This window comes from Orcinus orca, chromosome 21 (assembly GCF_937001465.1).
Source record: "Orcinus orca chromosome 21, mOrcOrc1.1, whole genome shotgun sequence".
Taxonomy (NCBI): Eukaryota; Metazoa; Chordata; class Mammalia; order Artiodactyla; family Delphinidae; genus Orcinus; species Orcinus orca.
Genome location: NC_064579.1, coordinates 11332114 through 11346107, shown reverse-complemented (window position 1 = coordinate 11346107; position 13994 = coordinate 11332114). Strand labels below are relative to the sequence as shown.

The 13994-nt window shown below is 36.8% G+C and overlaps 1 protein-coding gene across 6 annotated transcripts in view; it reads left to right on the top strand.

The window, feature by feature from the left end:
* Positions 1-12998, top strand: part of WRN (WRN RecQ like helicase) — a 137425-nt gene extending 124427 nt beyond the window's left edge. For 5 of the 6 annotated variants that reach the window (XM_049704223.1, XM_049704222.1, XM_033400587.2 and 2 more), the window contains 2 exons: positions 235-366; positions 2962-12998. In XM_049704223.1, the coding sequence (XP_049560180.1) occupies positions 235-366; positions 2962-3078 (249 nt within the window). In that variant the 3' untranslated portion in view covers positions 3079-12998. The remainder of the gene's footprint in view (positions 1-234; positions 367-2961) is intronic. The other variant, XM_049704224.1, reaches the window with a different exon arrangement.
* The last annotated feature ends 996 nt before the right edge of the window (positions 12999-13994 follow it).

Below are 13994 nucleotides of genomic sequence, written 5' to 3'. Positions count from 1 at the left end.
CATGCCCTGCCACTGAGTTTCATTATAAATTAAAACATACAACATTTTTATAAACTACTTTAAGATACTCAGGAAAAATGCTGGGGGGGTAATATTATTATAATCATTGTTAAAATTGAGTACCTCAGAATAATATGAATTTTCTTAAGCTTTGCTTTTTTAGGCATAGTTTGTTTTTTTCCTAAGGAAATAGTGCATGTAGTAACTATTTCGTATTCCCCCCAAATTTTAAAGGTTGATGGAAAACATTCTTGTGATTTTTCACAGGAAGATGAGAGTCACAGAAATTCACTAAAACTAACTTCCTGGAATCAGCCATTCAGCGATCCCAAAATTGAAGATTTCTTTGTAGATTCTCATTTACAGGTAAAATTGATTTAATAAAATAGTTTTCATGACAACTATATTATGCTTGATAACTAATATACCTAGATTTATCTTAGTTTTTAGATGAAATTAAATGCAAATATAATGTACGTATTGCTTACATATATATGGGTACATATAATCAGCAAATGAGTTAACGTTTTATATTCTCAACTTAATGATAGTGGCTTATTAATAGAACTTGGAGTACCAAGTAAGTACTTACTTAAATTTAAGTAAATACTTACTTAAATTTTTATTATGATTGCTGGGAATTTTAGCCTTCTACTAATGAAGGAAATAGTCACTGAAAAGCATTGTTTGTATTATTAGACCTCATAATTAAAGTCCTCCAGATACTTATTGTTGAGACTCAAAAGATACATTCAGTGTAAGCAAGTGTTTTACCCCTTTCTCAATGAAATAAGCTCATTTTTATAATGATAGGATAAATGCTGAATATCATATTCTATCAATATAAAAATGTTGTAGGAGATAAAAGACCTGAAATGATATTAGCTACCAATTAATGAATACCAAGAATAAATCAGGATGTGTTTTGATATTTTGTAGCTCTCCAAATAATCCAGTGATACAGTATTATGTACTATTATTCTCTTTTTCCGTGTGAAGAAATCAAGGCTTTAATAACATTCATAAGGTCATACATGTAGCAAGTGGCTCAGTTAGAACTCAAACCTAGTTCTGTTTTTTTTTAAGTTACTTAGGCTTATTTTATTTATTTATATTTATAATTGGAGTATAGTTGCTTCACAATGTTGTGTTACTTTCTGCTGTACAACAAAGTCAATCAGCTATATGTGTACATATATCCCCTCCCTCTTGGACCTCCCTCCCACCCCTCCTTCCCCATTCCACCCATCTAGGTCATCACAGAGCCTGTCTGGTTTTAAAGTCCCTGCTTATTCCATAGTATTCGGCTACGGCTACAACAGGACTTCAGGTTTTTTCCTTGGCTCTGTTATTGTTCGGATCTTGTACTCTGTTTTACTTTTTGGCTTTGTTATAATTTTAACTGGTTTCCTTCCTCCAGTTGCCCTTAAACTCTAATTGCAAGCAAAGATAGTTGTCTGTGGCTGCAAGGAATTTTGATAATAAAATTCTGGGGGGAAGAGTATTTCTGGGCCAATTTCATCTCTACCCAAATGCCTTTTATCCGTGCCACTTTATATCCCTAATACTTATTATTTCTAAGTCAAACATTGTAGTATCATACAGTGTGTATAAATCTCATCTGTTCTCTTGGTCTTCTCTTCCCTGTGAGGAAATAGGTGCCTGGGAGAAAAGTTGCTATCTTGGCTGGTTTTTTTCTTTAGCTTTTGCTAAAGTGTGAATAGCCCTTTCTTTGGCACTGGATTTATTTAAGTTGGAATAGCTAACAGCTTTTACCTTTTAAAAATATAAGGTCACACAGTTTTTTGTCAAGGAGTTTTTACTTTTTTTCCCACCTTTAAATATTTTGAAGCCACTGTTAAACACAGAAAACATAATAAAACATAGCAAGCAGTTAACGAACAATTCATAGATGTAGTCTTCATTCTTGAAATGGAATAAATTATACTGGTATACCTTAGGCTAACAGACACATTGTAACTTAGATGAGACCACCTTACCTTAAAGCCCTCAAATAGTTCCAATAAATAAATTAACTCTCCCAGATTCCAAAGTATAGTCATGTTAGAATGATTTCTCCATCATGTTGGTTTAAGGAGCTAGAGTTCAAGCTGAGATGACACAAATTAATACCATTTTGAGCTTATAGAACTTACCTATTAAAAGTTTTAATACGTATTAAATTACCTATTAAAATTTAATGTACAGATAATATAAGTACACAACCACTGCCTTTGGGTTTAATTTTGTTTTCAGGGACCTTTAACTAGGGTTCTGAAGCTTCATTTGGTGCACAGGTCCCCTAAAATTAGGCAAAATATCGTGCATGTGTACGTTTGTCTTTTTTTCTCATAAGTGGACCTCTAGTTTTTAGCTGATTCTCAAAAGAGTCTATGAAACAGAACCCTTTTTTTTTTTTCATTTATTCAGCAAATGTTTTTTGAGTACCTGTTATGTCTCAGCAACTCTGCAAGGTCCTGATGATGCTTGAACCACTCTCCTAGTCTGTCTACCACTGTAGATGTACAAGTTGTATGCTTTTTTAAATGCCTAATATAACTCTGTGTGTGTGTGTGTGTACACATGCTTAGGCAGATGCCTTTCTTGGAACATTAAATTCACCATTTTGGCCAAGCTAAAGCAAATACACCATGGGACATAGATCTGAAATAATATCCACTTCTTTCCTTTCCAAATGAGAGTCTACACTTGAGTGTCTAAAAATAGGTTAACAGGATGGCAGGTAATTGCCTAAAAAAATGATACAGTTGATTTTGTCTCTCATGTGTTTATTTTTGGATCCAGAAATAAATTCTGTAGATCTCATTATTTTGTTTTATTTGGAAAAGGAAGGCTTGTGGGTGTATATTCAATAACCTATGTTACTTTGCAACTAAGACACATTTTCAGCAGTACAAATATATATATATATATATATTTTTTTCTGTTTCTTTCCTATAGACTTCGTCTGAAACCTCAAAGAGAAAATTACCTGAGTGGTTTGCCAAAAATGAGACCTTACCTGATGCCAGCAAGAAATCAACAGCCAAAACTAAAAAGAAGGGTCTTTTTAGTTAAACTGGCAACTGCCAGAGGAATTATGTGTGTCTTGCTGTGTTATAAGAGGGAAGCTGTATTTCGTTTCTGAAAACAGTGGGGAGTAATATTTTTGTTTAAAAATTATTCTAATATCAAAGTAAAACTCATCTATTTATTGAACAGCTGGTGTCTTAAAACAGCCTTTTGCAATTCACATAAAGTTGAGTCTTCTGAGAGCCTGAGTGAGTACCTCATAGAACAGAATCTTAGTTTCCTACGAGATTGCTTTAAGAAATCATGTTACTGCCCTGTTTTCTAATCTCTTTACTTACTTCAGCAGTATGTTTGGAATATGTAATGTGCGGTGATTTAATATAGATAACAGATTATCAGTTGTAAGTGATTATGTGTGTGATATGTAATATTCCTGTATTACCAAAATTCTGTCTTATAAATGAAGAACGCATAGTTATTTTACAAATTGTTTTTCCTATTGTTAGAAGAAACTCTTATACACATTTTAAAATGATATTAGTGGACCAGACCAGTGAAAATGAAACATTTCGGGTTCTGTGTAGAGGAAAGAATAAAACAAAGGAGACCAATTACGCTAGACAACTATGCACTTTGTATGTTATATACGATTTCTATTATTTTTCAAATAATAATAAAAAGTCCTTAGTACTGAATATTATAAAGATATGTATTTTAAACTTTCATATACTGAATTACCTTGCACACCTTTAATTTTTGATGATGTCAGAATTTGATTCTAATACCTTTTTATGTAGCACATGTAACTGAAATATACAAAACACATACTGACACTGAATTGGGTAAATCATAGTTGATATAACTTTAAGCAGTTCACCATATGGCATTTAGTTGACTTTTTTATAAATAAAAATAATTGTCATTAATAAAGAAGAAATATATGTTTGCCGTAGAAGAATTAGAAAATCCAGAAAAGTGAAAAAAAAAAAATCACAAAAGTTCCACTGGTAGGTAATCAGTTAACCCCTTTCATGTATCCTGCCAAGCCTTTTATTTATTGATTGATTGATTTTGGCCGCACTGTGCGGCATGGAGGATCTTAGTTCCCTGACCAGGGATCACACCCATGCCCCCTGCAGTGGAAGTGCGGAGTCTTAACCACTGGACCGTCAGGGAAGTCCCCTGCCAAACCTTTTTATATTTACTTCTTTTCTTAGTTTGTTATGAATAATACGTGAATGAATATTCTTTGTAAAGCATTCAAGCTATACTTAAAACATTAAAGTCCCCCATATTCCCGTTTCCCCACATCCCATTACCAGCCCCTTTCCAGAAGGTAACTCCTATTGAATATGTGACGTATCGTTCTCTAGTCATTTCTTCTGCATTTACGTGCCTCTGCATGTGTAGCTACACATACATTCTTGGTGTTTTTAATTTTAATTTTTATATTGAAGTATAGTTGATTTAAAATACTATAATCATTTCAGGTATACAACATAGTGATTCAATATTTTTGTAGATTATACTCCATTTAAAATTATAACATTGGCTATATTCGTTGTACTGTACAATATGTTCTTGTAGCTTATTTATTTTATATACAGTAGTTTGTACCTTTTAATTCCCTACCCCCATATCTCCCCTCCCCATTATCTTCTCTCTGGTAACCACTAGCTTCTGTATATGTGTGAGTCTCTTTCTGTTTTTTATATTCATTCTTTTTTATTGTTGTTTTTTCTACATATAAGTGATAACATACAATGTTTGTCTTTCTCTGCGTGTCTTATTTCACTGAACATATTACCCTCCAGGTCCATCCATATTGTTGCAAATGGCAGAATATCATTCTTTTTTATGGCTGAGTAATATTCCAGTGTCACTCTCTGCAGATGACATGATATTTATATATAGAAAATGCCAAAGCCTCCACCAAAAAACTGTTGAAACTGATAAATGAATTCAGTAAAGTTGCCGGATACAAGATTAATATATAGAAATCTGCTGCTTTTCTATACACTAATCGTGAGCTATCAGAAAGAGAAAGTAAGAAAACAAAAGTTTTAAAGTTGCCCAGAATAAAATAACTAGGAATAAACTTAACCAAGGAGGTGAAACACCTATATTCTGAAACCTAGAAAACATTGATGAAGGAAATTGAAGATGTTACCAAAAATGGAAAGATATCTTATGTTCCTGGATTAGAATGTTAAAATGTCCATACTACCCAAAGCAATCTACAGATTTAATGTAATCCCTATCAAAATACCCATGACATTTTTCTCAGAACTAGGACAAATAATCCTAAAATTTACATGGAACCACAAAAGATTCTGAATAACCAAAGCAATCCTGAGAAAAAAGAACAAAGCTGGAGGTATCATACTCCCTGACTTCAGACTATACTACAAAGCTACAGTCATCAAAACAGTGCTGTACTAGCACAAAAACAGACACATAGATCAATGGAACAGAATAGAGAGCCCAGAAATAAACCCATGCTCTATGGTCAATTACTCTGCAACAAAGGAGGCAAGAATATACAATGAGGAAAATATAGTCTCTTCAATAAGTAGTGCTGAGAAAACTGGACAGTTACATATAAAAGAGTGAAATTAAAACATTTTGTCACAGCATACATAAAAATAAACTCAAAATGGAATAAAGGCCTAATTGTAAGACCAGGATCCATGAAACTCCTAGAAGAAAACACAGGCAGAACACTCTTTGACATAAATCTTTTTTTTTTTTTTTGCACAAATGAGATCATGCTGTATTTAATTTTCTGCAACAACCTTTTTCTATTTAATCTATGATGAAGATCTTTGCATGTCAGTATATATATATCGGTCTAGTTTTTTTTTTTTTTTTTGTGGTATGCAGGCCTCTCACCGCCGTGGCCTCTCCCGTTGCAGAGCACAGGCTCTGGACACGTAGGCTCAGCAGCCATGGCTCACGGGCCCAGCCGCTCTGCGGCATGTGGGATCTTCCCGGACCGGGGCACAAACCCATGTCCCCTGCATCAGCAGGTGGACTCTCAACCACTGCACCACCAGGGAAGCCCTCTAGTTGTTTTTTATAGCTATTTACTATGCTATTTGGTGAATATACTATAATTTATATAATCACTTCCTATTGGTGGTTTTGTCATTTTTCTGTATTTCAGATTGTTTCTAGAAGTACAGTTAGAAGAATTAAGCACAAACATATTATTTGTTACTTACATTTCACTTGAATATATTATGAACATGTTTTTCCATGTCATTAAATAGACTTTCACAGAATCTTTTGGGGGGCTTTTCTATAGTGCAGTGATTCTCCAAGTGTGGTCTGCAGTCCATTAGGAGTCCCTGAGACCCTTCAGGGGATCTGCAGAGGCAAAACTATTTTTATAATACCAAGATGATATAACATTTGCCTTTTGTACTATGTTGAGATTTGCATTGAGGGTGCATAGATGCGGTGAGTAAAACCACTAGCAATTTAGTGCAAATCAAGGCAGTGGCAGCAAATTATTGATTTTATTAATTCTCATTTCTTAAACACATTTTTTCAATATTCATTGTGATAAAATGGCAAATACACATAAAGCATCTGTGCTATATACCAAAGTATGATGGTTGTCTTCTAGAAAAGCACTTGTTTTATTGTTTGAGTTGTGAATTGAACTAGTTGCTTTTTTCCTGTGGAATATCGTTTTTACTGACAAGAATGACTGATAGAAAATATGATTGGTTATTGCTCCTAGGCGGAGGCATAGGCTTCCTAGACCCCCAACTTCTCCATTTTCCATGAGCTCCTTCTGGGTTTTTTTTTTTTTTTATCCTCCCTGCCTCCCTCCTCCCCTTGCCTGACACCCTCCCACCAGAGTGTGTTTTGGAAGCTGTGTCATATATATCTGCCTCATCACCAGGTGCAAATAACTGGTACAGAATGACCTCAGAACATTACAGAGTATTTACCATAAGAATATATGGACTAAACTTTAATTTCGTGGATGAAGCATCTTTCTTCAGCAGCCTCAGGCCTCAAGTTTGCCTCAGGTTCATTCTTAAAAACAAGGAATTTCTTTTATTGATTGATTGATTGGCCGGGTTCATTCTTAAAAACAAGGAATTTTCTTCCTTCCTCCCTTCCTTCCTTCCTTCTTTCCCGGGTTCTTTCTTAAAAACGAGGAATTTTATTTATTTATTTATTGGCCGGGTTCATTCTTAAAAACAAGGAATTTTACTTATTTATTTATTGGCCGGGTCGCGACTTGCGGGGTCTTAGTTCCCTAACCAGGGATTGAACCCGGGCCAAGGCAGTGTAAGCCCTGAGTCCCAACCACTGGACCGCCAGGGAAATCCCCAAGGAATTTCTTTTAGAGTACTATTCTTATGCTGTCTCCTCCAAAAATATTAATTACTTTCTCTTCTGTGTTATTTGTCATTGGACCATAGGACCATGATAACAGAGTCAGACAAATCCCTGACATTTATTTAGAATTCAGAAAACTGTGGTGTAGATAGTTAGAAGGAGAAAAGAATAGAGGATTCTTTCTATTCAAAGAGGTTGCTTTAGAATTAACTGAGAGCATGAAAGATCCAGTGGAATGACCTTAAAATCATTTTAGAGCTAACTAGACATTCATCTATCTTATGGGGAGCAAGCAAATGCAAAACCAACAAAAACACTGTAAGAAAGTTAGCTATAGTCTTGATGGGAGCTGCAAACTGAAGTCGTCTCAGCTATCTGAGATGTCCCCATCATTTTGCTTGGGAAGGCAATCCAAAAATCATTGGGATAACATAGTTAACTTCCTTACTGGCTAATAAGCATGTTTAAACCTCAGAAAAGATGAGAAGTAGAATACAGAGTAAATTAAACCTTTGGTTGTAATATTTTAGGGTTAAGGAGTGATAAATACATATTTGATATTGTAAGCATTTGTAATGCTTGAGATATTTTAGCTTATTAGAATAACAGATTATTCTTGTGACTCATTTAAAACGTAGCATTGAAAAATTAGTAATATATGCTTGTTATTTTTAAGTTGAAATCCTACCGTTTGAAACATTATTGGGATATTTAATAAGAGTTTTTAAATTTGTTATTGCATAGAAATAGTATCGTCAACAAATTTCCCTTATAAGAGAAAGAAAAAAAATCTAATATTATACTTACTAGTAATACTAAGGTTGATATTAATATCTATTCATTAAACCCAGAGCTTTCATTGTTTTTCAGAAAAATTAATAAAACTTCAGCCTCATGTCCAGCTTCATTTTCTAACTCAATTTAAAAAGGTTATTGAGAAGTATGTACTCATTATGTTTCAGTCAATAAATATTTGCATTTATAGTTTTCAAGACAATATGCTGACTTCATAAAAGATGGAACAAATAGGAGAAGCAGCAGCAATATGGTTCCCATGCTTCAGAGAAGGGAAGGTTTACTCTGTGAAGAATTAATAGAAGAGCATCTCACAAAAGTATTTTCTTACAGGAACCAACATGTTTGTTTTTGTTTTTGTTTTTAATTTTTGGCTGTGCAGTATGGCATGTAGGATCTTAGTTCCCCAACCAGGGATCGAACCCATGCCCCCTGCAGTCCACTTAACCACTGGACCGCCAGGGAAACTTCCCTGGAAACACAACCTTTTTAAAGAAAATATTTATTTCACATACTCAGTAAGATAATAAGAAGAAATGTGTGAAAGACATTTTTCTCTGTAAAGGAAAAAAAAAAAGATCATAGGAAGGGATCATAATGATAGCAATCATAACTAATAATTTATTTAGCATTTGCTGTGTGTCACAACCTGTGCAGTTGACCTTCAGGATAACATGTAGAGTTGGAGTCATGTACTGGCCTGTTTGTGTACACATAATATACATGTCAGGAAGGAGATCACAGTTCATGGATATATAACCAGGTGGGGTTAGAGCTCAAGTGGGACTTTGCCTTTTTTCAAGTGGAACTTTCATTTTTTTTTTTTTTTCTGACTTTTGACTAAACCTAGAATTGATAACAAAAGATACTAAATGCTCCAAATTCTAAATTCAGAGCCCTTCTAGCTATTCGAATTATAGTGTCTTTTTAGCAAAACTGGCACCATCACTTCTCCCTCATTCGCACTTTGCAAAAGAACAGTATTGGGTGAGAGAGAGAACTTGCTTTGCAAGGGAACAGAGGGCAACAAACCTTTCATCCTTTCTTTACTGTGAGGAAGGCTTTTCACTTGGGCCTCCCATCCTTATTTCTAGAAGACTGAAGGTGTTGGAACCAGGCACTAGATGAAGGAGTGTGACGGTCTCTTTCTGGAAGCTCTGACCTGCTGGTCCAGTGGAGTACCTGATGCTCCTGGGGCCCCGAAATACGGTGGGGCTGAGAATGCAAGGGCCAGCGGGACAGCCTGCCCTCCACCACATGACACAGCAAGAATGTGTGTTTCCCGAGGGAAACTTGGAAGGAGCTGGGTTTAAAGGCCATCCTTATGGTCCCCTCAGAAGAAGGCGACCTGAGGGGTGCATGCATCCCAGCAGCAAGAACACACTTGGCAGGGGTTTGGAGAGGGGTGAACCCCCTTGAACCCTTGGGAGGACCAACGAATAAACCCCAAAGAGAGCCGACATTTGGATAACCTGCCAACAGACTGAGCAACCTCTAGTCAATTAGCCAGAGAAGGAACCACAACCAAAAGAAAGGGAATAAGCAATCCTGCTGGTCAGTGACATGCTTTTGTTTTTCTTCCCTTTCTCCCCACTTTAACTCCAAAAGGTAAGTGCATGGAAGAGGGAGGGGGTGTGAAAGAGACAACTGGAACCACCTGTCTAGTTGGAGGCGGATGTGACAACTTGGAAGCAGACAAGCGATTGAAGACTCAAAAACTGAACTGACACTTTTCTAATGTCCCCAAATGTTAGAAAATTCTGAGATTGGGCTGAGATATAAAGGGGGCCACCACCCAAGGGGAAAAGCGATTTGATACTTGGTAGAAGTTAGAAGAAGTAAAAGTTGATGTTTATACCCCAACATATCCATTCGATATATGTTTGTAGGAGTCTGAAGTTGTAGACAAACACTCCTCATTACTCAGTTAGTGGCTGGGTGTCCAGAGGAAGGCAGTTACCTCCCTATATAGTAGTTGGTGGACACTACTTGCAGAAATCACTGTGGTCTAGCATGTGCCCCTTACTGTGTTTGCTCAGAAATCTGGGGTGTCAACGCCCCAAAGTGGCTCCTTCTTTCAATGGCAGATTCAGCCTCTCATCCAAGTTGACAGAGATGGAAGTAAATATTCCGCAAATATTTATCGAGTACCTCCTATGTTCCTGGCACAGTTCTAGGTGCTGGGGATATAACAGTGACAAAGGAAACAAGTAAAACGTTGTGTCTTGGATGGTGATACGTGATAGGAGAGCAAAGCAGCTTGGAACGGGTAGATGGTGTTTCAGACGGGGTCAGGGAAGGCCTTGCTGAACTTTGGAATTAGCCTGGGTTTGACAACTTGTAACTGTGACCTTGAGCAGATCAATCCTCTCTAAGCCTCATTTATCAACGTTATTTTACAGAAGAGGAAGAGTGATTGGAGAATTAAATGAAGTACAGCCTTTATCATAGTTCTAAGCATGCTGTAGGAATAATAAACATTAGCTGTTCTCATTCTTTGCCTATAGGAAGGCTACAGGGGAAGCCACATTACATATAATCAGAAGCTACCTAGTGGTTTGGTCAAAGAAAGGGGAGTTAGGTAATTTTAATATTTAAGGGCACTGGATAGATTGTACCAGAGTAAGTATTTTCATTTAACATAAGATACAAAAGGGTGGGTATACCAGAAACTTTTAAGAAAATAATTGGAATAATAAAATATTTGGAAGTTGATGAAATACCCTGGTTCATGAATCGGTTATCCAAGGCACGGTCTTAACATTTCTGAATATAAACTTTTAAATTTCCTCAGAGGTTTATTGCAGCTGATTAAGGGTAGGGATAATTAAGCTGGGGAGTGCAGTGTACCCAGAAGAATGAGGAACAAAGAGAAAAGGGGGCTGCTGGAACCCTAAGCCTTAGAGGAGATGTGGGACTTGGCAAGGCCCCAAACCCCCTTTGTCTTAGTCCCTAATAGGGTCAGTTCATTATTTTTATAGACTCCTTTGAATTATACAGTTTTAAGCACCAAGAACCCCATCCGTTCCTTTCTTTTTGAACCTCTGTCTCATCATTTTCGCACGGGGAGTAACTAAAGGAACATTGACCTCAGTGGTTCAAGAGCACCACCTAGTGCTCACGTTTGGAAATGTCAGGTGATACGGTACACAGGAAAATCAGATATAATTTGCTTCGGTTTTCTCTTCACGTGGTGCTCGGCTAATGTGTCAAGATTCGGAGGGAAAGGAAGAGTTGTTTACTCTGAGCCAGTTTTTATAAGCCACAGAAAAACTGGGATCTGTTTAGTCACTTATAGAGCAGCCAGAATTTGAATCTAAGTCTGTTCATTAGTTCCTACCTGCAGGGCATGAGATTTACTTACCTGATCTCAAGTGGAAATCTTCCTTTGACCTGTATTGAAAAAAGTGTGTGGCTCCTCACAGTCTAGAAAGGAGCTTCTTAAACTTTCTTTTCTCATCTACCCCGGCCCTCCCCACCACAGAGAACTCAACCCACAGCCTCCTATACAGAATGAGAGCAATGCTTAGTCATCACTTCATGAATCTCATGATTATGTCTAGTCTCCACACAGATTCTAGGTCTTGAAGGTAGAATTGCACTGTCATAGAGAGCATCTTTGAAGCCTAGGGTACGTATCATTTCTGTCTCCTCTCTCCTACCAACACCAGGAACTGCATCACCCAGCCATTCTCTTTCAAGAACTCTAGATTAATTTCAAATGGCAAGGTGATGGTGGTCGTGGTGGTGGAAGGGCTGGAGGACGACTGCGGAAGTGATTCCAACAGTACAGTAAGATCAGCAACATGGAATTCCAGAGGGATTAGTGAGCGGCTGGGCATAATGGGGGTGAACAAAGTCCGAAATTCCCAGATGACCATCAATTCCCAGAAATGCTCTGGGTTTCCACTGTAACTTTGTAATTAATCAGATGAACTCTGCCCTTCAAAAATGTTACAACCAGATTGTTATATCCTTACTACCTAATCTTGCTATGTACCTTGGCAGGTCTCCTCCATAATTCATATGCCAGGATCCCTGCCTGCTGATCATTCAGTAAGTCTGCTCAGAGTTCTGTCAAGTGAACTGAGGTATTGAATTATAAATAAAATAATGTGTTGCCTGGCTTTAACGATATGAAAAAGGTAACTAATTTTTCAAGTGTGCTAATTCAATATAACATAATAAAGAAAATTGCCTTGCATTTAGAGATATGTGATTTCAGAACCTACCAGTTAGCCTGCTTCCAAAATTTCAATTTCCCTAATGGGGAAGAACATATTTAATTCAGATAGCTCTAACCCTGATTTTGGTGATGAAATGCCCTATTCAAAAGCTACTAGTTTTTTTTTTAATTGGGGTATAGTTGTTTTACAATGTTGAGTTAGTTTCACCTGTACAGTGAAGAAGAGTTCCCTGTGCTATACAGCAGGTTCTCATTAGTTATCTATTTTATACATATTAGTGTATATATGTCAATCCCAATCTCCCAATTCATCCCACCCCTCCTGTTTCCCCCTCTTGGTGTCCATATGTTTGTTCTCTACATCAGTGGCTCTATTTCTGCCTTGCAAACTGGTTCATCTGTACCATTTTTCTAGATTCCACATATATGCGTTAATATACGATATTTGTTTTTCTCTTTCTTACTTTACTCTGTATGACAGTCTCTAGGTCCATCGACATCTCTACAAATGACCCTATTTCATTCCTTTTTATGGCTGAGTAATATTCCATTGTATATATGTACCACATCAGAAGCCACCAGTTTTATGGGCATTAAAAAAAAATAAATTTATTTATTTATGTATTTTGGGCTGTATCGGGTCTTCGTTGCTGTGCGTGGGCTTTCTCTAGTTGCATCAAATGGGGGCTACTCTTCGTTGTGGTGCGTGGGCTTCTCATTGCGGTGGCTTGCTGCGGAGCACGGGATCTAGGTGTGCAGGTTTCAGTAGTTGTGGCATGCAGGCTCAGTAGTTGTGGTTTGTGGGCTCTAGAGTGCAAGCTCAGTAGTTGTGGCACATGGGCTTAGTTGCTCCATGGCACATGGGATCTTCTCAGACCAGGAATTGAACCCATGTCCCCTGCATTGGCAGGTGGATTCCTAACCACTGTGCCACCAGGGAATTCCTTTATGGGCATTTTTTAAGTCAGGTAAATGATTTGCGATGAGAAACAGAAGTCAAGTCATCTTTATCATTTTTGCTGGGATCCAGTGCTTACTGGGTGTGTGTGTATGTGTGTCTGTGTGTGTTTTCATGCACATGACTATACAATTTCCTATAAATCAAAATCTTGAGACACAGTGAACCAACCATGAATGCCAAACTTGAACCAGTCAGGTTAATTTCCAGAATAATGAATTGAATTGCACCTTCATAACAATTTCTTAAACCCTAAGCCAAACCAACTTTAAACAAACAAACAAAAAAGGTCCTAGTTTGATTTTAAATGTATTTCTTTTTCATTTTCTTTCTCTTCTCCTTTTACCTCCCCCACCTCCCCAATATTTAGTGCCAGAAGACAATGGAATAATATCCATAAAATTCTGAAGGGAAGAAATTTTGACCAAAGAATATTATAGCCAATAAAGATGTCCTTCAAATAAAGACTTCTGGCAGGCATTGCCTAACATAAAGCATGCAAGACATGCAATACTCAAGAAAATTTCTTTATCAATGAATCTAGAAAAATAAGAGTTGAATCAAAATAAAGGACATAAGAATAGAGACCTTGTGATAAAATCACTGGTAGGTATCTTGAATCCATTTAAATATAGATCTCACACTAAAACCCGTAAGAATCAT